The sequence below is a fragment of the Lactuca virosa genome, chromosome 8 (assembly GCF_052849685.1).
Source record: "Lactuca virosa cultivar CGN04683 chromosome 8, Lactuca_virosa_CGN04683_v6, whole genome shotgun sequence".
Classification (NCBI taxonomy): Eukaryota; Viridiplantae; Streptophyta; class Magnoliopsida; order Asterales; family Asteraceae; genus Lactuca; species Lactuca virosa.
Genome location: NC_136433.1, coordinates 294,230,428 through 294,257,469, shown reverse-complemented (window position 1 = coordinate 294,257,469; position 27,042 = coordinate 294,230,428). Strand labels below are relative to the sequence as shown.

The 27,042-nt window shown below is 33.6% G+C and overlaps 2 protein-coding genes across 2 annotated transcripts; both read left to right on the top strand.

Moving 5' to 3' along the window:
• The first annotated feature begins 247 nt into the window (after positions 1-247).
• On the top strand, positions 248-2,424 carry LOC145133458 (uncharacterized). The gene is made up of 8 exons (XM_079068397.1): positions 248-270; positions 526-766; positions 895-1,077; positions 1,201-1,353; positions 1,456-1,665; positions 1,760-1,948; positions 2,055-2,135; positions 2,288-2,424. Exons 2-7 carry the CDS (start codon positions 536-538, stop codon positions 2,100-2,102), a joined length of 1,014 nt encoding a protein of 337 aa, XP_078924523.1. The 5' UTR covers positions 248-270; positions 526-535; the 3' UTR covers positions 2,103-2,135; positions 2,288-2,424.
• Positions 2,425-24,417: 21,993 nt separating this feature from the next.
• On the top strand, positions 24,418-26,596 carry LOC145133569 (uncharacterized). The gene is made up of 8 exons (XM_079068500.1): positions 24,418-24,440; positions 24,696-24,936; positions 25,065-25,247; positions 25,371-25,523; positions 25,626-25,836; positions 25,931-26,119; positions 26,227-26,307; positions 26,460-26,596. The coding sequence occupies exons 2-5, from the start codon at positions 24,706-24,708 to the stop codon at positions 25,749-25,751; spliced, it is 693 nt and encodes a 230-aa protein (XP_078924626.1). The 5' UTR covers positions 24,418-24,440; positions 24,696-24,705; the 3' UTR covers positions 25,752-25,836; positions 25,931-26,119; positions 26,227-26,307; positions 26,460-26,596.
• The last annotated feature ends 446 nt before the right edge of the window (positions 26,597-27,042 follow it).

Here is a 27,042-nt window from a genome sequence, read left to right as displayed (position 1 = left end):
TTGTTTTTACAAAGGGATGTTTAATTAGAGAATCGGATTAAGAACTTGGGTCCTAGCTGCTAACCATTTTGACCCAGGAAGAAATTTTAAAAAAAGGTTTATCATAATTTATTGAATGATAAAAATGATTGCAATTGACCTTAGATAGGTTGACTTTTTTGCCGTGGGGTGCAAGTGCTACCGACTAAACCAACCTAATTTATAAATACTGTGTACTTAGCATTATGAATATTCATCATTCTGATCACCAAGTATTGCCATCCAGTTGAGGTTGGTTGTTTATTTCTTTTCAAAACCTATTCTTCTAACATGAAATGCCATAACACGAACATCATTTTCATGATCATGTGTTCTTTTTTCATGAAAGAAAACTTATCTCAAGTAGCTAGGCAAAAATGTTTATCGTTATTACTTACTTTTATCAAGCTTCTCCCGTTTGATCTACAATATCTTTTATCCTGATTCTGCTTCATCTGTTTGTACCTATTTTGCAAAAATGTTAGTTGACACTGTTATTGTTTTCAGGAAACATTGGATGATGCTCAGCCAAATGGAAGACCCAAAGGAATATGGCCTGATTGTTAAGTCAGATTCCATTGAGAAAGTCACGGAAATGACCTCACATAAAAAGACCAACGAACTTCAGTTCTATTTGGTCAAGAGTTGTCCTTCCCCGGAGGAAGTAAAAAAAGAAGAGGCTCACAAGTTGTATCAACAGATGAGTGTTTCTATGTACCATATCCTTCAAGAAATTGATCTACGGAAGGTAAATGTTGATTAAAATTTTAATGTTCATTAGAAATGATGGGTATTGCTTTAAAGTGACGACAGTAGAAATATCGTGCTCTTCTTTGGATAAGTTCGGAAAAACAACTCACACGTCTCTCCTTACAGAAAGATGAACATCAAATGAACTACGAATTAATGTGGATTTACATGGAGTTAGAGTGGAAATCAAGTTCACTCATGTGCCTTGAACGAGCTACAGTAGACGATGTGAAGCCTGATTTACCAATGAGACCAATACCAAGAACAGCTGGTTTCTTGCATTTGACTGAAAACAATCCTGAATCGCCTGTAAGAGTTGATTAAATAGACCATTTTTCCTCTCGACTTTCCGAAAATTCTTGAGAATAATGAAATGGAATTTTTTTAGAGAAGTTTTCTGTTCCTGTGGATTCATGGCGATTTTTTTTGTAGGTTCATATCGGTACTGATAGGAAACGATGCCATAAACGGGTAAAGAAAGAGAGGATAGACATGGAATATCTGAAACAGGTTCAAGAAGAACTTCTTTCTTCAATGAAATCCGGTAAAAGGCCAACCCATGGTACACAAGAGCTTTACGATGTGGTATATACTGATAAATTATAATTTATAAACATAAATTGCTGATCTTCCTTAGGTTGTTATATTGATTTTGACATATAGTTTCTTTCTACTTCCTTTCGGAAGATGGAGAGCCTTGTACACAGGATCCAACATGGAAACAATAACCGGGGAGAAGAAAAAAAATTCTTTCACGAAATAAGAAATCTCAAAGAAACAATAGAAACATACACTGCACCAACAGAACCTGACCCTCGTAATAATTGGAGAAGATATGACGTTGGAGGATCGAGAAGACGACTCTATGAAGAACAAATGAGGCAGCATCGTATTAAAGTTTAGTTTTAATTCCTCAACTGAATTAGAACTTTTTTTGTTCAATTTTTCATTATATTACTACTCACTTCATCTATATGTTTTATACAATTAGATTTACTTAAACCAAATTGACGAAATAAAGAGGGATCAAAAGGAACGTACCACTAAAGCGACCCGACTCAAGGCAGAGTTGGAACTTGTGAGAAAGAGCATCAGAAGTATGGATAGGGAACTTGAAAAGCTTAATTCAAAGAGAATTAAAGCCTATAAATGTGCTTATAAGTATGATGAGCAGGGGGAGGTATTATCAGCAGCTCCTTTTCATTTTTTTTTTATGTTTTTTATGCAATAAATAGATATCATTGATAGAGAGGCGATACCCAATTAGTTATGTTTCTTTAATTCAGAAGTCAAGTTATGGTTACTATCCACCGCGTGCTCATGACATATGTTAAAGAACAAGCACAAAAAGAGAAGCACGGAGACAGGTTTGTGAAGATTGCAACATCACTCATTCCCCTTTTTATGTTACATAATAATCGTAACAACTTCACTGATACGGCAAGAATTAAAAGTGGACATCTTAATTCTTAAGACAATTCTTTCGTCTTTTTGTTAATTTAAAACTCGTGAATGGTAGGTTGAAGAATTCTTGAAGCAATATTGGAGCAATAGCAAAGTGTAGTGGGTGATATAATGTGTGCAAGTTTAATCCCGAACACTTGTAAAGCAACTATCTTAAGATGTATTAGAGCCTGATTATTATTTATTTCATCATTACACCATGTTACGTTTGCTTTTATGAGTACCCAATAAAAAAGTGTCAAATAAAATTTTATTTTTTCATCAAAAATGTTTTGGATTGGTTGCCCAATTACTTATGATTCTAACGATAGAATTAGTAGCATCAAGGGAAAATGACTTATTAAGGTAACTAACAATTTTGTATGGTCACATATAGCAATATTTGCTTTTTGTACTTATCTACCCCACAAACTTGTTTCATATGTTCACAAATACCCATTATTACTGGCAAACACATGTTTTAGCTGGTTACATCGATTGAGGTATATCAAAACGAATAACGTGGATTCATACATGGCTATTACACCCCTTTCTCACTTAATTGGGGTTCGTCTGCTCCATAAACATTTCGATTAACAGTTTGGGATAAATTGATATAACAAATCGAAGATTAGGGCTTGCAATTGAAGGTTCGAGTTGAGACTGTAACATGGCATCCCATTGATCTACAAGTATGTATACACCTGAAGATTTTCATTACAAGGGGATATTTGTGCCAAAGTCCTTGGTATTCTTGGACCATGTAAAAGAAACTGTTCTTGATGTGGATTTTGGTGGATTTACGTATAAAGAATTTCTTTTGTGTCTTACGAAATTAACCAAAGGAGGCTATGATAATACCTACTACTATAAAAGAAAGGAAAGTTGGGCTGAGGATATTAGAAGAATCGACAATGATGTTGATTATTGGGAGTTTGTAGAAACTATTTATATCCCTCGGACTAAGTTGGATGTGTACATTGACCATAAAATGAACCAATTCTTGATTGGGCTAATAACAAGGTGTTAACAGATGATAATAAGTATGACTATGATGAAGAAGACGACAAGGAATCAGAAATTTCTGATACTACGAAATATAAACAAGAACGTGATGAAGAGATATACGCATTAGACAAAACACATCGGGAAAATTTTTTGAACAAACTTTCAGGTGTTATAAGTGAGGATGATGAAGCCAACAATGGAGAAGATGAGGAGGTTGTGTTCCCTGTCGATGATGAGAACCAAGAATGGGATCTAATTGTGTTAGTTGCAAATATGAAGTTTTCTAACCCATTAGAATTGAAGTCATGTCTTACCAACTATGCATTCAAGAATGGGTACGATTTATTGTATGAAAAAAGTTATAATCAGAGGTTATTGGTAAAATGTTGCAATGGTAAGAAGAATAAACAAAATACATATTGTCCCTTTAGGTTGTAGGCTACGTGAATGTCCTCAGAAAAGCCATTCCAAATTAAATGTTTAAATGATAGTCATAATTGATCAAGAGTCTTTAAACTTGGGTCCATTGTTACATATAAGTGGATAGGAAATCATTGCTCAAAAACCAATTAACGAGTCATCGAATCCACCATCACAGAAAGAGAAAGCCAAATACATGCTATGTGTGGTATATACATCTGGCGTAACTTAACATATGTGAAGTTGAATGAAGTTTTCAGTTCTTGAAAAACATGTAAACTGAAGGGTGAATTGGAAAATGATGTTGATTTGGAAAGTGACAGTGAAGTTTAAATGGAACCTGATGGTGAAGTGGGTTCTTTTGAAGTTGAATCTAAAGATGACATACTATTTCAAGGTGACGATGATATACAAGTACAAGGTGCAGATGAAGTACAACCTGAAGTGCCATTTCAATTTTCAACTTGAAGTACAAGCTAAATTGCCAGTTCAAGTTCAAGCTGAAGTACAGGCTGAAGTGCCGGTTCAAGTTCGAGTTGCAGTAGAAGTTGAAGTGCCAGTTTAAGTTAAAGTTAAAGCTGAAGTAGATGTTGGAGTGCTAGTTCAAGGTCAAGCTAGAGCTCATGTACAATATGATGTACCAACATTTCAAGTTGTAGTAGGACAGAGGACAAGGAAACCTTCAGAAATAATTATAAACAAATAAGATAAGAAAGAAGTAGCAGGGGAAATAGAGGAGCACTTGTAGCAATCCATTTGATTTGGATTAGCTTTTGGCATCTTGGACTATTTTTCCTATTTTGGCATCTTTGACCGTCATCTTTAACTTTTGGAATCCTTTGGCATTATTGCATATTTAAGTATGTAACGTTAAACTTTTCAAACATGTTTTGGTAGTAATGCATATTTAGGTGTGTAATGTTTAACTTTGGCACATATTTTGTAACAAACTTGTTCCCTGGAATCTTTTACCATATATTCTAATGTTTTTTAGAATTCCAATTCTATTACAATGTTTTAGTCATGATACAATCCAATTCCATTCCATGTGTGTCACGCCCCCGGTCGGCGGCGGAAACACCGGGCGGTGTAACTTCATTTTTGTATCACAGTTATATAACATACATTGAACAATACAAAAGAATTTTATAAACTACATACCTTTATTGATGATGGAAAATTACATTCTTCTTGTTTCCTAATTATTATTTCATAGTATCCAAATTTGACCCTTAGTAAAATTTTACTTTTTCCAAGTTTCAAAAATATAAATCATAGTTTAAAAGTATCATTCTGACTCATACTTGTCTTCAATATATAGTATCTATCCTAGGTAAAAATGGTTTACTTACTAAATAAGTATTATACCTACAATCTATATATACCTAAATCAAGGAAGGTTACTACATATAAATCGTATTTGAATTCTATATGAGTACATATGCTAGGTATAATTGTTTAGATAATAAATAAGTAGAATACCTACAAATGCCTTGAACATAGAGTACAAGTTTTTGGGAAACTTATACTTAACATTAATACTTGTATATCGACAAAGTATAATGTTTCTAAAATTGTGCTACCATGAGCCCATAATCGCTTCTATATGACATACAAGACCTCTGACTAAAAGATCCTACCAATGGTTTCACAAAGGATTCTACCGTTAATGCCATTAAAGATTTTGCCTAGGGTACCACGAAGGATTCCACCAATATAAATAAATTGTGCGCTTCATCGACGCCGGATCACAATAAAACAAATAAAAGGATAGTTTGTCACTCGCCAAATGTTGGGTTGTAGCTAGCAACAACGAGTCGGCTTGTCAACCCATATAGTTTCATACATGACTTCCTCGCTAAAATGGGATTTGCGGTTACATGTCAGAGGATTTCCCCTAAGATTTTCAATATTAGTTGGTTAATAAAATAGCTCACGTAGACTTTGTTGAGTTCCTATAGTTCTAACAGTGAAAGCATATTCGTGTCTAAAACCCTAAGTTACTAGACTATACATTAAACATTACTCCTAAATAATATTTAGGCAGTACAACAGCTATAACTTGAAGTAAAACTAGGTTTTAACTAACATAAAACCAATATTAATAACATACTTAACAAATAATGTATAGAACTCCTGAGTATAACTCTGGGTCTGTAACACAACATAGTATATAGAACTCCCGAGTATAACTCCGAGGCTATAACACACATAATATATAGAACTCCCGAGTATAACTCCTGGTCTATATTAGTAAAATGTATGATAACAACATGCTAACAAGTTTAAGATAGTTGTATGATTTCAAAATATCAGATATGATGATACAAAACAACTATATCCTAGTTAATATAACTATTTATGTTGATACGAACATACTATCATATAAACATAATATTAACTTATATATAGTATTTAGCATGCATTTTCCCCAGAAAGCATTAAAAAGTGGGACCGTGAAACTCACTTTAGCTACATGATTTGATAGAATCTAACTAGAAAGGGTCAGCAGTTTGTGATCGTCAGGCTCAGGACAAGGAATGCCTTCAGCAAATGAGAAAGAGGACAGAGGTTTTGGTGTAAGGAGGGTTAGGGTCGTACTTTCTATTTATAGGTTGTACAAGGCCCTCTCACATCGTGATAAATCAATGCTCACGTCGTGAGGTCTGGTGTCATCACCTCGTAGACTTGCCATTTGTGTTTCTAGCTTCAAAAGGTGTCTGGTTGACATCTCATGTCGTGAGAATACATGCTCACGTCGTGAGCCCTAAACTTATCACTCCGTAGACTTGTCGTCTGCATTCTAGCCTTGAGAGGTGTCCTGTAACACACTCACGTCGTGAGAATACATGATCACATCATGAGTTATGACAAATTAGGGTTTCTGCTACGTGTCATGTTCTTAGACTGCTAGATCTTCAGAAGATCATATATTTTGCATACGAGCTCCATTTTTGACATTCTTTATACCCATGCGTAGGTATTTTTGGTTACTATAGCTTTCTTTTACATTCCAGTAGCTATTTCCCATTATATTTTAATTTCTTCTTAGTATAGATATTTAGAGTTTATCATAACTTCTTTATGCGAAGTTAGATTGAGATTTTGTTAAAATCTTTTGGAACTGTATGAACATGTACTTTGATTTATACCATAAAGTATGTATGAAAGTTCATACTTGTATTAGAATTTACCATGAACTACATATTAAGTTTATTACATTACTTGTTTGACATGACCACAAGTGATTATTGTTGACCTATTTTGATTGGTGTTACAATTTGTAACATTTAGAATTCCAATTCCATTCCAATGTTTCATTACAATTCCATTCCAAGTCCATTCCACTTATCTAATTTTCCAAAAATCAAAATATTCATTAAAAACAGTCCAATTCCATTCCATTTGTAATATTTATAATTCCAATTCTATTCTAATGTTTCATTACAATTCCATTCCAATTCCATTCCACTTAACAATTTTTCCAAACGATTAAAATCTTCATTCGAAACAGTCAAATTCCATTCCATTTGTAACATTTAGAATTCAAATTCATTTCCTTTATCCTCCTAGGGCGCTTAAGAATGTCCTTAATATTTATTTCTTGGTTCTATCCAAGTTGATCTATTCCAACTTGTCATGCTTAAAACAAACGAATCATCAAATCTGATACATGTCATGGCATATATGATCGACCCATACCAAAAGAATGTGAGAAACGAATCATAACTTTTAGCTCAATAGTAGAACTAGGACGTTAGCATCGCTTAATGTCATGACATATTAAGCACGGACTCCTTTTTGAGTTATGTATCTTGAGTTTCCTTAAGATTCTATGTACTCATGCTTAATTAAATGAATCACTTTGATCAATCTCCATAGATCCTTATTATGCTTGTATTCTGTATCTCCCATGTATATCATAATGAAACAATTTTTATACCAAGCCAAGTTTTTACACTCTCTAAGTTACAATATAGTTTCATATGAATTGCACATTATCTATGTACAATACAAGGGTGACTACAATGCTCCCACTAGCATTGACATATACATGGTTTATCTGTGTTTCTCGAAATTCAAACTCCTTGAACTTTCTCATAGAAAAAAGGATTCCAATTACTTCCACTAGCTTTGACATATATGACTCGTCTTAATTTCTCGAAAATCAAACTCTTTGAACTTTTCTCATTGAAACAAAGATTCCAATTGCAAGATTCTTGTTTCGGTCCATAAGGAACTTCTCCAGCTTACATATCCTTCACAACCTATCTTGGTTTGATTATGTGTTTGTTCCTTTCAACTAGCACTCGCCAGCGTACTCTGGGATTTAGGGGGGCGGTGTCTTTAGTAGTAAAACTGCTAAGGTCAGAATCTGGAAGCTTGTTACGAAGAGAAGCCAAGGCACCATCATAATCAGAATCCATACCATATATGCCGCTATCCCGTAAGATGTGGTCTTGCAATACCCAAGTTTGGGCCCTTGAGGCAACAAAAGCATATGAAGTAGCCTCTACTGCCGAGTATAAACCCAAACCACCAAACCTGATGGGTAAGGAAGCAATGCACCATTGTAGGTCACCAAAGAAAGGGCCACCACAAACCACAATATCCTCAATGGCCCCGCGCAACCCAGTGTCAAAGAATATTGCCGCCTCCTCCATGTGAACGGGTTGGCACGTCCTCAGCCCAAAGAAAAGCTTAGCAATACCCATACAAGACCGAAGCAGAAGGAGCTCACTCTGAGGGTCAGACAATTGAGGAAGAAGGCGCATCAAATTCACAGCGTTTTCGGCTCTCTTTATGGCTAACCTGCTAATGAAACTAGCATCTCTACTAACAGCTCCCCCAAGAAGTTTCACCCCCAAATGTGGCCTCCCGATGTCAGCCGGGAATAGCCCCTCACGTAGCTTCCTACCGTCGCACGAGGGCCAAAAGAGCTCAGTTTTCTTGATATTCAGTTGAAGGCCCAATTTAGGGCCAATCACCGTAATGATGTCCAACGCTTTGGCCACCTCCTCCGAATCTCCAATAAGTGTGCCATCATCAAGGTACCATGCATGGAGGAGAAACTTGCACTTGTTGCTAATATTATGCAAGAGCGGGTGTAACACAAGAGCAAAGAGAAGTGGTCCCAAGGGGTCTCCTTGCTGAACCCCAGTAGTGGACCAAATATGCGTGTTGTCAAGATACAACCTTGCTGCTTGACCATAGAGGAATTCTACCCACAAGGATATAGAAGGACATCTCAATCTGACCTCATGAAGCAACGCAGATCTGTCGACAAGGTTAAAGGAATTAGAGAAATCCACGGTAAGCGTGGAGAGAGATCCATCATCATGGCGCTCGCCCAACACCCTATTGGCGCTATGTAATATGGCCTCAGCACCACCCGACACCCCGACCCCGAACTGAAAATCATTGAGATACTTGGTCATTTCCTTACCAACACCTTTCATAGCCACCTTGGAAACCAAACGTCTCCATATAGTACCTACAGCAATAGGTCGTATTCCCTTGTCAGGTTTTAAGAGCGGCGTCAGAGGAGCAGAGGCAACAAATTCTGCTAAAATCGAAGGGCATCTCCCCCAATCCATAGATTAACCACAGATGTAATAGCACGCAGGAGGTCGTTGGCTATAGCCGAAACTTCCCCACAAAGGGCATCCAAATATGTGGAGCTCTCAACCCGTCTCTCCCACACGAGGTACCTTTAGGGAAGGATTTAATTCCCCCAAGGACATTGTCAACATCCACTACAAGGGGAGGTTCTGAAAATATGGTGTTGGGCATGGAAGGTGGTGGCTTGTATGGATGCTTATCCTCCAATGCCTTCGTGGTATCACCCCCAAATGGAGCAACCCCCGAAGAACATAAAACTTTCACTGCTGCTGTAAAATGTCCATCGGCAACCTTACAAAGACATTGTCTGACATTGGCGTTGCCCGGTGTTCTTCCATCCTGAATGTACTCTTCTTTTTTTGCCTTGTTGCTCCAACCTTGCATTGCCAACTAAGTTTTTAACTAGCTTGGCGATACCGTCTTCAGTCCCCCAAGTGGCTAAAGCGCTCAAAATATTACGATGTTGCAAAGACTTCCTGTTGCCAGACCTCCTTTCTTGCCTATTCTTGGGCTTGAACACCTGAAGAGTACACCTATGTAGAATTAACAAAGCAACCCACGCTTCAAGGGACCCGGGATGAGCAACCACCTTGGAAAGGGATGCTTTAAAAGCTTGAGAGAAAGCCATGCGACAACTATGAGGGATGCTTTTGACGGTGGTGATAGGTAGTTTAAAAACACGATCAAGTAGTTGAGCATCCATCACCAACCCATCGTTGAGGTCGGCTTCCGGTTCATTGGGAGTCGGCCTTGGAATGCCAACAATATGCCCGCTCATATCATCAGCCCCATCATTAAACTTAATCAGGCCATCCGGGTGGTGACATGAACGACTCATGGCATGAAGCTTCATGCAATTCCCACATATCCATTGACCAAACTCCTTCAAAGTTGCTGCCACCGCCATAAATAATCCATGGTCAGAAGTAATAGCCTCCCGTAACACAGCTCTGCGTTCATCTGTATGGAGGTGTAAGCTCTTGAGATGAGATATCATACGTGAAATCCCTTTACTTCCAACAATACCATTTGGGCAACAGTGAAACCCCCGAAAAGGACACGGCCAACTCCCGCTCTCAAAGGAAAGAGAGGACGCCATAAACACACCAATAAAGTTTATTTAAGCCTCAAGGCGAGACCCGAAATTAGAAGCACTAACCCAAATGAAAATGTGACACTCCAACAAAAGGTTGGAGTGTGCACAATGAAACCCCGGACAGAATCTCTACATCTTTTGGAATCTAAATTTGACTACAACACTTGAAAACCTCATTTAGGCATTTTATCAAACACTTGACGGGCATGAAAGGAAACACCTTGTTAGCATCATGAAGCCTTAAATTTGTTATGCCCAATTGCAATCTATAAGAGGGAGGCAACAAGACACTAAATAAATGCTGAAGATGCAGTTTTGACCTAGTGGCTTCAATTCGTTCTTCTATCCCCCTTCCATGGTTATATATATATATATATATATATATATATATATATATATATATATATATATATATATATATATATATATATATATATATATATATATATGGAAAAGATCAAATAAGAACCGTTAAAGGTTAAGAACTAAGAACCATTTCATTAATGATAATCAATTTAAATAAAAGGGATTTTCTAATATGTGCCCTAAGGGCACATATAAGAAGTATTAATTAATCACAATTATTACCATAATTAAATGTTAAATACATTAATTATAATAAATATTACCATAATAAATATAAAATTCATTAATAATCTCCATAATTAATGCATTTCACATTTAATTATGGTAATATTTTTTATAATTAATACTTCTTATATGTGCCCTTAGGGCACATATTAGAAAATCCCTAAATAAAAACACCGGACATCTCATAACTCATAAATCTGGAAAGATTACTTTGTCTCGTTTACCACTGAAACTCAAATCAACCAAAGATTATTTTACTTTTTTAGCCAAAGTTAAATAAACAATTTATAACGTGAATCAATCTGCAAATGGGAAATTTGTCTCTTATTCATACATAACGTCTCCCTCAAGCCCTCACCACCCCCTCTCTTTCTCTCTACAACTAATTGGACGATCCAGCGACACCACCACTTCTCTTTCTCTCTACATATAACCCGATGATCTCTGACACTTCCATCCTCCGTGCTCTCATCATCGATGACCTCTATACCTCTCACCAATTTCGAATCAGGGAGGAGATTCTAAATCTGAAATATTTTTTTCAATCTACAATTGATTATGAACAAAATTCCTAGTTCAATTATGCTTCTGGATTGATTTGTTTCTCCGATATCAAGTTCTGATAATGATCGAGGCAGGAAATTGGATCTCAGAAAAGCTATTTGCGATCAATACATGTGATTCAATAAACTCGACAACAATACGATGTTTCAGATTTAGTGATTTCCAAAGGTTTTCACCTTCACCGTCAATAGATCTGTTAGATCTACGATGTCGTCTCTGTTAATCACGGTAATGCCCCAAAATCGTTTGACCTAGTTAGTATAGGTGTTTAAGATCATCGTTCGGCTACTTGTCAATGTGTTCATTAATCATTATGTTAGGTTTTCGTTTGGACTTTCGTGCCATGATTATCGAGTTTAGAACTTTTTTGCATCGATCCATCGTAATCTTCTGTTTATTGCTTACACGATTCTGCTCTACATAATTCTGAATTAGTTTTTTGTTTTTTTCTTCTACAGGTCATATCCTTAATTCAAGTATTACACTTTGAAATAAACTAGTAGTAAATCTATATAGCTAATCAATGTTACCATTATCTCAAAGCTCTCTTATTTGATTGAAATCATAGATCACTGAAATGAATTTAGGAAAAAATATCATTTTTCTAATGCATGTATTATGTTTTTTTATGAAACTGATACATCAATTTTTAGTTAATTGTTCCAGAGTTGATTTTTAAATGTTATTTCCTTGTTTCATGTCCTAAGTATTATGTTTGAATTATATTCACTCTTAGTCAAATTTGCACCATGAATATTGATTAGTAGGTATAAAAATTGTGCTGCTAAGGAATGCAATAAAATAATGATATTATATGTAGACATAAAGTATTGATATTATTAAAATTTTAATGTTCAAACATACAAAATATAATAGATAAAAATGAATTTGCATATCACTTACGATGGATAAATCTCCATTATTTGATTGGTTTTCACACTGATTAATGCATTATTAAATTATTAAATTGTCAATAAGAATCTTGAATTGTTGTATTAAATTGTGAATGATAGTCATAAACTGTTTTATTAAACTGTGAATGGGTGTTCTGATATATATGTTGCACACAAAGTGTTTGTTGAAATGCCTTAACGAAATTCGGTAAGTTATTAAGCTGTGAATATTTGCTTTTATGTATTAATTTGTGAATATGTAAGTTATTAAGTTGTGAATGTATTTTTTTGATGCACTAAGTTGTGAATTAGTGTCTTACATATTGAATTAGGTTGTAAATTAGTGTTTGAAATATTGTATTAAACTGTGAAATCTGTTTTTTTTTTTTTTTTTTTTTGTTTATCCAAATCTGAAAGATCTGAATTTTCAGATCTAAAGTCAAAGATGCACTAATTTCTCGGATCTGGTTAGATCTTATGTGTTTGGTGTCATTCAGGCATAGATTTGGTGTGTACAAACCATCTCATGGTGGCTAGCAGGGGTTCCACCACTGAATCATATCTACATCAGATCTAATTTGTATGGTACACAAAAGGTATTTGATGAAAGTTTCAACAAAATAGGTATGTTCCTAATTTGTGAATATTATGATTGAGAGTCCCGAATTGTGTTTATTAAACTGTGAATGAGTCCATAAATACTCTATTAAATTGTGAATTTGTGTGGTGCATTCTCTAAATGAGACTCACAAACTATTTTATTAAATTATAAATATAATTCTTGAAATGTAAGTTTTAAGCTGAGAATATTGTTGTGAATATACATTTATTGTGTACTGAACTGTGAGTTTTTTATATTAAACTGTGATTTTTGTGTATTAAATGTGAATATACTGTATTAAGCTGTGAATTAACTTTATTAAGCTATGAATTTACTATGAATTTTATGTTTGATTCTGAAATATGAGATGAAAGAAGCAATATACACAAATCTAGTCCTCCCCAATTTGAATGAAATACATTAAATTTAAACTATAAATATTATGTAAGATAAAATATAAAAAAACACTAGCTTCCAAATATTAACGTATAAATGTAAGTTTTAAGTTAAGAATATGGTTGTGAATGTATAGTTTTTATGTATTAGATTGTGAGTTTATTATACTAAATATGAATTGATTGTATTTAAGCAGCGTTTGACTGTATTAAGCTGTGAATTGATTATATTAAACTTTGATTTATCTATTTTTTTAATGAATTTTATGTTTGCTTCTAAACAACGAGATGAAATAAACATTATACACATATATTATTTTCTCTAATTTTTTTTAATAAAGTACATAGTATTTAAACAATGAATATTGTGTAAATTAAACTTTGAAAAAAAACATTAGTCTCCATATATAAATATATAAATATAAGTGTTCAATTGAGAATATGGATGTGAATGAAAATTTTTCGTATATTAAACTGTAAATTTATTGTATTAAGTTGTAAATTTTATATATTAAACTGCGAGCTGACTATATTAAATTGTGAATTTACTTTATTGAGTTGTGAAATTTTTATAAATTTTTGTTAAAATATGAATTTTTTATGTATCAATGTTTGTATTAATTTTCTTGTGAATATATTTATTATTTGTGATGTATAAATATGTAAGAATGTAATGGTTTTTATTGTTTTGCATTAAAATCAAAATGAGTGAATATTAAACTGTGAATGTAGTATTTAACTTGTCAATGCATAATTGTATATGCAGATCTGATTTAGAAGAAAGCATGGTTGTAACGGTGGTACAAATGGTTATTGCGGCATGTGGTAGTTGGTGGTAGTGGTAGAATTTGAGTTTGACTTTTCTGAATCTTTGAATTAATGTAAAATGTATTATATTAAGTTGTGAATTTTGTTTATTAAACTACAATGGACTGTATTAAATTGTGTATTATCTACATATTTTGTGCTAAAATAGGAATGAAAATATTAGATTATAAAAATTACGCCTTTTGCCATTTTTTCACCAAAAAAGACAAAAAAATGAGGATTTTTACATATTTAATAAGTATTCACATGTTTAATAACTATGAATTTGGGTTTTTAGCTTCTTAACCTTTTTTGGTTCTCATTTGAACCACTCCCTATATATATATATATATATATATATATATATATATATATATATATATATATATATATATATATATATATATATATATGGACATTTTCATAGATAGAATTTCTAAAAAACCAATTAATTTAATTCAAAATATCACTTCCAAAATGCCTCTTTTTATATCTTATATTCCATCAAAAATATTATAGATGCATTAATTGGCGTATCAACTCATGTGACCATTTCCCTATGAGATACCCTTTTCCATGCATTTCCGACTATAAATCGTAAGTTCAATTGTTTCTATCACCTTTTGCTTTTGCAGAACAACCAGCAAATATTAATTTAAATCTTATATTTTTGTCATTAATTCAAATTATAATGATACTAACAATCAACTTCAAAACACTATTTCTTAATATTTAAATAGTTTTAAAAAACTTCATATCTAACATATTACTGAAATACGCCATTTAAGATCTTTAGATAACAAATATTATGATATAACATAGTAACAAATTATAAATTGTAAAAACTATTGGAACTTTGTACACCAAATATAAGTAATGCAAAAACACAAAATTTTATTATGAACAATTTAAACGTAAATAGTAACTTTATTAAAACAATTCAAAACTCCCAAAGATTCAACAGTCACATGATTCGAATCTTTTTTATTATCTTCTGTTCTGAAAAAAAAAAACACTTTCATTTACCAATCAAGCATAAACAGCATAAACTTAATTACTTTTATTTTTCTGATGCTTACAACACAAACAAACTCTTCTTCCCTCATCAACAACCACCAACATTAACAAATAAATAAATAAAATCATATTTGAACTACACATACTTAAATATTACATTTTTTATAATTGCAAAAAACGAAAACGTAAACAAAACAAAATGAACGAACCCAATCTTATTCCAATTTTTGCAATTTTTCTACACTAAAAAGATTATTTGAAGCTCAAATATATAACAGATCCAAAAAAATAAACAAGAATCTAAGAATACAAACAACCATCATCTATTAGAGATGCATTAATTATGTGCCTAAATATTTTAGCTTTGTAGCTCCTTTTCTAAAACAATCAAACGCGGACATTCAGATATCAAGCTTTTAAAAAAACATACGCACAAAATTATACTACATACAAATATTTATTTACACATATAAACAGATCTATAACATATATAAACACACAGATCTGAAAATCTTATAACCACATTCACGGATTGAAGTGGAGGTATAAGTAGGGTAGAGAGAGGGGTAGACAGGAAAATGGCCAACAATTAATCTTGACATTGTTGGTCCCTAAAACCATATTAATCACCTTGAATATTTTCCCAGATTTGGATCCAAATACACATAAATGAAAACAATGTTAAAAAATGAGAAAAGATATCCACACAAACATCTAATACAAAAAAGGCTCTTACCAGAAAAATATGTTGAAGTTGGAGACGTAAAGTTGTGGTGGTGGCGTCAACATGAACTGTAGACACGACCGATAACAGGGAGATGGTAAGTTGTGGTGGTCACGGCGTACAATTTGCCGGATGTAGGTTACGGGTTGAAGACCGAAGAGGGAAGGCGTCGTTTGAAAAAGAGCGGCTGGGAAGAGTAATTAGGTATTGCAGTATGTTTGGGTTTTGTGTTATCCCATACCAATTACCAGCCATCAGATCGAATATCAAATAAATGGTTCAGATTAAACATGTTGGCGATCCATTAATGTGCCATGTCACCAATCAGTGTGACTTTCTTTTATTTGAACATGCATCAGAAGCTTGTACATCAAGCTGTATAACTTGTCTTTAAGACTTTTCCTTAAGATATGTTTAATTTTGTTGTACATTAGGCATAAACATTTGTATTTAAGACATTGAAGATATATGCTTTATAAGATGGTATATATATATATATATATATATATATATATATATATATATATGTATACACACACACACACACACACACACACATATATATATATATATATATATATATATATATATACATATATGTCACATCCCAAACCGAATTGGCGGAAACATTCGAGGGCGGAGGACGTCATGTACAGTATCATAACAATGCATAATAGTAAACAAACAACAACATCATCCATTGCATTAATAGTATAATTCAATACAAGTGTGTTCTGTGCAATAATAATAAGACACCAAAAATAAATAATTAAATAAAGACGAGTTTTGAAAGTGCTCCATCTTCTCATATGAATGTTGTTTGTTTGTAAAAGTGAATGTTTTTCCCAAGTATGACTATGATTAACAAAATATAGTTTTACATTACCGTTTATGTGAGAAGATCACAGAGTGAATGCAATGGGAAAATAATGATGTATTGTAGTATTGTATATAGTAACTACTGATGTACTAACTACCTTAAACCAATTGTTAATTAAGGTATAATGTGATGTGATTGTAACCATGGTTGATCGACTAGTAGAAAACACGACGCTCGAAGACGTCGAAATGTTATGACATTCGTCACCCGTAGACCTACATGTCCACTGTAGCTAGTAGCAAGGTGTAGGATGGTCAATCTAGTATAGATCTATAAACAAATTCACACTCTCCCTCCAGGAGACTCTGGTTACAAAACGTGACACAGCAGTATGATGCCATGCCACGAAGTAGTGGCTCACATTAATGTTATAGTGTTCTTGTATCTGTATAGTATGTTCTCTTTGTTATAATGTATTGTGTGTTCTCTTTTTATAATATATTGTATGTTCCTCCTTGTTTATCATTATAGTATGTTCTTTCTTTTTCTCGTTATAATATGTTTGAACTAACTCATGTATGATTTAGTTTCTATAAATCATTTTGCAAATTATAACATCATCAAATCATATATGATCGCACATGTTCATAGAACATAGATGATTTTTCAACTTCATTCATAGTTTTAGGATCCTTCTTCTTTCTTGACTATTTTATTTCAAACGTTTTAGTAGCTTTTTCAGGTTCAAACATACTTTATTTACTTAATACATGAATAATACAATACCGAATCGAGAAAAAAATTGTTGATAGTCGTAAAATCGTGTGTTATTAAACAGAAAACCTTCAATAACTTGTTCGACATTGAAAGCTGGTGTTTAGTACAAAAAAGATTTTAAATAAATGCAGATTTCGTGTATAGTGATCTAATAAACAGTAGAAAAACTCGACATAGTTGTAAAATTGACTGCTAAACTCGATATGGTCGTAGAAAAACTCGATATAGTCGAAAAATAGTACATTGAATAAACTAGGGTTTTCATTAAAAAAGCTCTGTCGAATAATGCACATTTAGTGCTTATTAAGCACAATAAGAGTAGAAAAACTCAGTAATCATGAAAATCGAGTGACATTATCAAAAACATGTTTGATATCAGTTTTGATACCTTTAGTTGAAGCTTTGGACGCTGAGTTCATTGTTTTAGACAACATTTCAAGCGTTAGTGTGATTGATTCATGGAAAATTGATGAAATATTTGTGTTTTCGTTGAAAATCCAATGAAAAATGAGAGACAAATGAGGGTTTTTTGTTGACAGAGAAAGAGGTTTTATAATTTCATTCATCGAGGATACGTGATGTATGCACATGATCTAGCAGTAGGTTTCAGTAGTTATGATACTACCTCGCCGTTTTTAAATGTTGCATGTTTGTATTCAATGTTTAAATTAATTACAAAAATGACACCTTGTAAATTTAAAGGTTATTTTTGTTCTTAATTGTTCATGCAATAAAATTGTTCTAATTGAACAACCCTCTCTCTCTCTCTCCATATATATATATATATATATATATATATATATATATATATATATATATATATATATATATATATATATATGTCACACCCCCAAACCGAATTGGCGGAAACATTCGAGGGCGGAGGACATCATGTAAAGTATCATAACAATGCATAATAGTAAACAAGCAATAACATCATTCATTGCATTAATAGTATAATTCAATACAAGTGTGTTCTGTGCAATAGTAATAAGACACCAAAAATGAATAATCAAAATAAAGACGAGTCTTGAAAGTGCTCCGTCTTGTCATATGAATGTTGTTTGTTTGTAAAAGTGAATGTTTTTCCCAAGTATGACTATCATTACCAAAATATAGTTTTAAATTACCATTAATGTGAGAAGATAACAGAGTGAATGCAACAGGAAAATAATGATGTACTGTAGTATTGTATATAGTAACTACTGTGACAACAACCCATACATTCCCAACTAGGGTAGACTCTACTGGCGACGAGAACGGCTCGGATGAGTCCTTATTCTCACAGGAGACGTTCCATGTCTCTCATGCGCCTTTCAGACGTTGCCTAACGAGCTCACAATCCCCTGACTTCATCTTGGGTTGCAGTAAGTTCTTTATGCTGGGACGCATTCTGGTTCAGGGTTCTTCCCTGAGTAGACTCCAGATGGCGAATGCGATCGGTGTTGACTCCCGCATTTGCATCAACCTCCTTGACTCGGTCGATGGCTTCTCTTTCCTACTCCTCGTTGCGAGAAATCCTGTGAACCAGAATAGGCAAGACTCTTTCTGCTCAGCCTCCCTCGCTCAAATTGTAGAAACTTCGGTGTCCGTTGTAGGGTAAGGGTTGAACCTGCTCGTGACTCCATCGGTTCAAGTTTGTTGCCCACAGAGGTGTGGGGCCTTGAAATACTAGACGAGGGTTAGGATTTGGGATTGGAGCCACTGAGAGTAGATTGTTGACTTCTGGCTCGAAGTCAGAATCCTCTGGGAAGTTCTCAACGAAGTAATCATCCAATGGAATTTCATGATTCTCTTCGGCCTCCGCGTCGAGCCATCCAACATTTCCTTGGTTGGGAATGTACAGGTTGCCATGGGGATGGAATCCAGCCATGTTATATATGTGAGAATAGGGATAAAAGAGATAGTTAATAGACCTACTACGGAAGATAATTATAGAATGATCATTACCAATTACTTCACTACTTGCGTAGTGCATACCAGTCATATGTAACCAAAATAGAATAGACATTCGAATATGTGACCCTAACTCCAAGTCCACAACCAAACAAGGAATAGGAAATAAAGCAAAGATCACAGATTCTAAGTCTATGACACCTTAGTCACATATAACCTTTGCGTATCCACTCAGCAACTATTAACCTACTAGTAAAGACCTTTTTAGTTCTCAAATAAGTAATTATAGTAACACAAAATACTCTTATAGTATTTTCAATTTATGTTTTGTTCTAAAGTTTTCATTGTAGTAGTGTTGGTAAGTTTTTAGACTTGTTGAAACACCACAACCATTCTTAGGCACATGTTAATCGCTTCTCGGAAAATATAGTTGATCAGACTATATCACTCCCAGATCTGATTATATGTCTCTAAGCCTACTTGTGCTATTCAACAATCGCAATACTTTTTTTTTGTCCTAGTATGACACTGATTTTAGTATGAATGCAGGTATGCATACTTAGTTAAATATTTTATTATTTACAAGTATAAACTCTTGGTCAGAGTATTTTAATCACGATGTGTTTATAGTTTGTATATATTTTATGGGTTGATATACTCAATTCACTATAAACAATGCTCTGATACCAATCTGTCACACCCCCAAACCGAATTGGCAGAAACATTCGGGGGCGGATGATGTCATGTACAGTATCATAACAATACATATTAGTAAACATGCAAGAACATCATCCATTGCATTAATAGTATAATTCAATACAAGTGTGTTCTGTGCAATAATAATAAGACACCAAAAATGAATAATCAAAATAAAGATGAGTCTTGAAAGTGCTCCGTCTTCTCAAAAATTGTCATCGGTACCTGTCTACTGGTGACCTGAGAATACAAGTTCTTTTGAAAGAGAGGATCAGAATTTAAGCTGGTGAGTTCATAAGTATTTAGTGTCAAATGTTGTACAAGTTTGAAGAAAGTGTTTGTAAATGTTTGTAAGTGTTTGTAGTAAATGGTTGTATCTCCTAGAAAATCCTATATTTTCTACTAGAAATGTAGCCATTTACCAAGTCCCGAATGTTCTGAATGTTGTTTGTTTGTAAAAGTGAATGTTTTTCCCAAGTATGACTATCATTACAAAAATATAGTTTTACATTACCGTTTATGTGAGAAGATCACATAGTGAATGCAATGGGAAAATAATGATGTACTGTAGTATTATATATAATAACTACTGATGTACTAACTACCTTAACCCAATTGTTAATTAAGGTATAATGTGATGTGATTGTAACCATGCTTGATCGACTAGTTGAAAACACGACGCTCGAAGACGTTGAAATGTTATGACATTCGTCACCTGTAGACCTGCGGGTCCCACTGTAGCTAGCAGTAAGGTGTAGGATGGTCAATCCAGTATAGATCTATACACAAATTCATGCTCTCCCTTCAGGAGACACTGGTTACAAATCGTGACACAACAGTATGATGACATGCCACAAAGTAGTGGCTCACATTAATGTTATAGTGTTCTTGTATCTGTATAGTATGTTCTCTCTGTTATAGTGTATCTGTGTTCTCTTTGTATAGTATATAGTATGTTCCTCCTTGTTTCTCATTATAGTATGTTCTTTCTTTTCTTGTTATAGTATGTTTGAACTCACTCATGTATGAACTGACTCTTGTATGTTTCATTGTACTAGAAATAGTGAGTAGTAGACCTCTAAACTATACCTATTATAGTTTACTAGTAGTGTTGTTTGAATGACTGAGTATGTGTACACACCTTTGTTATCCAAAAGTATTGAACTAATGTAAGAACTTTTATATCTATACATATATTCATAATATATAACTAAGATTCAAATGAAATCCGGACAAACAACCGATACCCTAAGTCCACAACCAAACAAGGAACAGGAAATAAAGCGAGTTATCAGTCCTAAGTCCTTTCAACCTTATTTATATAACTATATCTGGATAGACATGATTTTGACAAAATATAAGTTTAAAACATTTTGATAAGGAGTTTAGCATATAAAAGAGTTTGATAAAATGTTTTTGAAATAGCGGTTTGATAACATAGTGTTGAAGTATAAGAAATCCATCTGTTTGATAGTTATTAATCACATGTTATTGGTATAATAACTATAATGTTTGAACTTGTATCCCCCCTTCCCCGGTCCATAAAAGCATTTAAAATCATTTAAAACGTAAATTAGGGGTATGAACTCACCTATAGTAAGTGGTTTGACTGTAAGATCGGAAAAGGATGATGCGTGCTAAGTGAAATCTCGGGCACAAACGGATCCTATTAAGCATATAATGACACATATATTGATATAATTAGTGTATATATCAACTAATCATGATAGAGAATCACCTTAGGGACTAGGAAACACTTATATTGAAATGTTACACTCACAAAGGATTGCATCTAAGGGGTTTACGGCCACACAATGGAGTTTACGACCATTGTGTTTACGACCTAAGTGGTAGACGGTCATGGAGTGTACGGTCAAGGAGTTTACGACCATACACTCATGGGAGAACTTGAAAACAAGGTGTTTTATGGCCCTAACAAGCATTACCTAAGTGTTCACGGTCCTATGTTTGGTCTTAAAGGAGTTTGAAGCCCAAAACATACACCAACACAAGAGTTTACGACCATACAAGGGTTTACGGCCGTAAACTCTAGGTGTTCATGCATAATATGATGTTTCAAGGCCAGGAATCATGTGTATCTTAAGCTTAACTGGAAGGTAGAAGAGGTACTGACCCTTTAGAAGGATCCTATGCAGTTCACGGCCCGAGAACAAGTGGGTGTTCTTGGTGAAAGGGAAGAAAACTTGAAGATCTACCCCAAAAATATATATATATATATATATATATATATATATATATATATACACACACACACACAAACATATATATATATATATATATATATATATATATATATATATATATATATATATATATATATATATATATATATATATATATATATATATATATATATATAGAGAGAGAGAGAGAGAGAGATCCGGTAAGAATGAAATATTTGGTAGGAAAGGTTAGAAGTGCATCATTTGCATTATTTTTGGCGAATAACAAAAATGAATATATAGATAATAAAAAACTAATATGATTCACACAAAAATTTAAAAATATGCATGAATGATTCATTTTTGTGGTGATTCACTAAAGTTGTCTGAACAGTGAATTAAAACTTGATAGTACAAAAATGAATCATCGATGTTGTTTTTAGGATTTTTTAATAATCATGCTATATATATATATATATATATATATATATATATATATATATATATATATATATATATATATATATATATATATACTTAAATTAAAATGATTACTTACGAATAGATACGTACTTTTCTATATTTGATTATATCTTTATTCATATATCAATAATTACCGACATCTCTACCACCTATCAACTATCAACACCTGTATTGCCACTGTCATTGCCACAATAACGTCTGCCACCATCTCAACCATTGCTGGCACCACCGCACACACCACAGCAACTACCAATGCCAATAACACCACTGTCACCGCCACTACAACCGCTACCCTTCTCATCGCCGCCCCTCCACTAACTACCGCTATATTCATATATGAATAATCCTTGGAGAATAGACACGTTCAAATTTATACGAATATACTTATTTATATATGAATAAATATATACTTACTCATATATGAATATTCATAAATGAAAATAATTATTTATATACCACCTCTCTCTCTCTCCCTCTCTCTCTCTCTCTCTCTCTCTTTCTCTCGGTCTCTAACTTATTTTTTTAACTCACAAAGTCCGTACTACTTGTTTTTGTTACGCGTTTGGTCCTTACTGTTTGTTTTTGTTACGCACTTGGTACATGTCTTACCTAAAAAGACTATTATTTAATTAGAGAAAAATGGTGGGGTAGGTAAGGTAAGGTGAGGGGGTGGGGTTGGAGGTGTGTTTATTTAAATAAATTAACGAATTAAGGGAAAAATAGTCTTTTTAGGTAAGACAGGGACCAAACGCATAAGAAAAATAAACAGTAGGGAACACGCCAAATTGGGCGGATTTGGGAAGAAAGTGAGGGGAAGGAAAATTTAAAGTTTATTTTCTTTTTTCTCTTAAACTCGGGAACACAAAAACTTAAATTTTTTTTTTCATTTACTTCGAACTAGGGAACACGGAATAATGAATATTTTCCTTCACCTCACTTTCTTTTTCGCAAAATTTTCCTTCCGTTTCCTTTAATGAATTTACAAAAAACTCGGGAACAAGGCGTTACATGGTTACAGATTCAACAGATGATTAGTAATGTCAGTAAATAAATTTGAAAACGGATCAGCTAACTTTCATTTCCTTCGAACTCGGGAACACGGAATAATGAATATTTTCCTTAACCTCCCTTTCCTTTTATCAAAATTTTCCTTCCTTTTCCTTTAATGAATTTACAAAAAACTCGGGAACAAGGCGTTACATGGTTACAGATTCAACAGATGATTAGTAATGTCAGTAAATAAATTTGAAAACGGATCAGCTAACTTTTGAGGTGCTATGTACTCCAAACATAGCCTTAATTTTCAAAATTGTGAAGACTATATTATAATTGATAGGTTCAATGATCCCTTAATTTGTAGGTGCTTTTGTTTTTACAAAGGGATGTTTAATTAGAGAATCGGATTAAGAACTTGGGTCCTAGCTGCTAACCATTTTGACCCAGGAAGAAATTTTAAAAAAAGGTTTATCATAATTTATTGAATGATAAAAATGATTGCAATTGACCTTAGATAGGTTGACTTTTTTGCCGTGGGGTGCAAGTGCTACCGACTAAACCAACCTAATTTATAAATACTGTGTACTTAGCATTATGAATATTCATCATTCTGATCACCAAGTATTGCCTTCCAGTTGAGGTTGGTTGTTTATTTCTTTTCAAAACCTATTCTTCTAACATGAAATGCCATAACACGAACATCATTTTCATGATCATGTGTTCTTTTTTCATGAAAGAAAACTTATCTCAAGTAGCTAGGCAAAAATGTTTATCGTTATTACTTACTTTTATCAAGCTTCTCCCGTTTGATCTACAATATCTTTTATCCTGATTCTGCTTCATCTGTTTGTACCTATTTTGCAAAAATGTTAGTTGACACTGTTATTGTTTTCAGGAAACATTGGATGATGCTCAGCCAAATGGAAGACCCAAAGGAATATGGCCTGATTGTTAAGTCAGATTCCATTGAGAAAGTCACGGAAATGACCTCACATAAAAAGACCAACGAACTTCAGTTCTATTTGGTCAAGAGTTGTCCTTCCCCGGAGGAAGTAAAAAAAGAAGAGGCTCACAAGTTGTATCAACAGATGAGTGTTTCTATGTACCATATCCTTCAAGAAATTGATCTACGGAAGGTAAATGTTGATTAAAATTTTAATGTTCATTAGAAATGATGGGTATTGCTTTAAAGTGACGACAGTAGAAATATCGTGCTCTTCTTTGGATAAGTTCGGAAAAACAACTCACACGTCTCTCCTTACAGAAAGATGAACATCAAATGAACTACGAATTAATGTGGATTTACATGGAGTTAGAGTGGAAATCAAGTTCACTCATGTGCCTTGAACGAGCTACAGTAGATGATGTGAAGCCTGATTTACCAATGAGACCAATACCAAGAACAGCTGGTTTCTTGCATTTGACTGAAAACAATCCTGAATCGCCTGTAAGAGTTGATTAAATAGACCATTTTTCCTCTCGACTTTCCGAAAATTCTTGAGAATAATGAAATGGAATTTTTTTAGAGAAGTTTTCTGTTCCTGTGGATTCATGGCGATTTTTTTTGTAGGTTCATATCGGTACTGATAGGAAACGATGCCATAAACGGGTAAAGAAAGAGAGGATAGACATGGAATATCTGAAACAGGTTCAAGAAGAACTTCTTTCTTCAATGAAATCCGGTAAAAGGCCAACCCATGGTACACAAGAGCTTAACGATGTGGTATATACTGATAAATTATAATTTATAAACATAAATTGCTGATCTTCCTTAGGTTGTTATATTGATTTTGACATATAGTTTCTTTCTACTTCCTTTTGGAAGATGGAGAGCCTTGTACACAGGATCCAACATGGAAACAATAACCGGGGAGAAGAAAAAAAAATTCTTTCACGAAATAAGAAATCTCAAAGAAACAATAGAAACATACACTGCACCAACAGAACCTGACCCTCGTAATAATTGGAGAAGATATGACGTTGGAGGATCGAGAAGACGACTCTATGAAGAACAAATGAGGCAGCATCGTATTAAAGTTTAGTTTTAATGCCTCAACTGAATTAGAACTTTTTTTGTTCAATTTTTCATTATATTACTACTCACTTCATCTATATGTTTTATACAATTAGATTTACTTAAACCAAATTGACGAAATAAAGAGGGATCAAAAGGAACGTACCACTAAAGCGACCCGACTCAAGGCAGAGTTGGAACTTGTGAGAAAGAGCATCAGAAGTATGGATAGGGAACTTGAAAAGCTTAATTCAAAGAGAATTAAAGCCTATAAATGTGCTTATAAGTATGATGAGCAGGGGGAGGTATTATCAGCAGCTCCTTTTCATTTTTTTTTTAATGTTTTTTATGCAATAAATAGATATCATTGATAGAGAGGCGATACCCAATTAGTTATGTTTCTTTAATTCAGAAGTCAAGTTATGGTTACTATCCACCGCGTGCTCATGACATATGTTAAAGAACAAGCACAAAAAGAGAAGCACGGAGACAGGTTTGTGAAGATTGCAACATCACTCATTCCCCTTTTTATGTTACATAATAATCGTAACAACTTCACTGATACGGCAAGAATTAAAAGTGGACATCTTAATTCTTAAGACAATTCTTTCGTCTTTTTGTTAATTTAAAACTCGTGAATGGTAGGTTGAAGAATTCTTGAAGCAATATTGGAGCAATAGCAAAGTGTAGTGGGTGATATAATGTGTGCAAGTTTAATCCCGAACACTTGTAAAGCAACTATCTTAAGATGTATTAGAGCCTGATTATTATTTATTTCATCATTACACCATGTTACGTTTGCTTTTATGAGTACCCAATAAAAAAGTGTCAAATAAAATTTTATTTTTTCATCAAAAATGTTTTGGATTGGTTGCCCAATTACTTATGATTCTAACGATAGAATTAGTAGCATCAAGGGAAAATGACTTATTAAGGTAACTAACAATTTTGTATGGTCACATATAGCAATATTTGCTTTTTGTGCTTATCTACCCCACAAACTTGTTTCATATGTTCACAAATACCCATTATTACTGGCAAACACATGTTTTAGCTGGTTACATCGATTGAGGTATATCAAAACGAATAACGTGGATTCATACATGGCTATTACACCCCTTTCTCACTTAATTGGGGTTCGTCTGCTCCATAAACATTTCGATTAACAGTTTGGGATAAATTGATACAACAAATCGAAGATTAGGGCTTGCAATTGAAGGTTCGAGTT

Coding starts and splice junctions, on each gene's coding strand:
- LOC145133569 (XM_079068500.1), top strand. CDS start 24,706: ATGATGCTCAGCCAAATGGAAGACCCAAAGGAATATGGCCTGATTGTT. Junction 25,248..25,370: donor AAAACAATCCTGAATCGCCT/GTAAGAGTTGAT, acceptor TTTTTTTTGTAG/GTTCATATCGGTACTGATAG. Junction 25,524..25,625: donor CACAAGAGCTTAACGATGTG/GTATATACTGAT, acceptor TCCTTTTGGAAG/ATGGAGAGCCTTGTACACAG.
- LOC145133458 (XM_079068397.1), top strand. CDS start 536: ATGATGCTCAGCCAAATGGAAGACCCAAAGGAATATGGCCTGATTGTT. Junction 767..894: donor AAGAAATTGATCTACGGAAG/GTAAATGTTGAT, acceptor CTCTCCTTACAG/AAAGATGAACATCAAATGAA. Junction 1,666..1,759: donor TGAGGCAGCATCGTATTAAA/GTTTAGTTTTAA, acceptor TTATACAATTAG/ATTTACTTAAACCAAATTGA.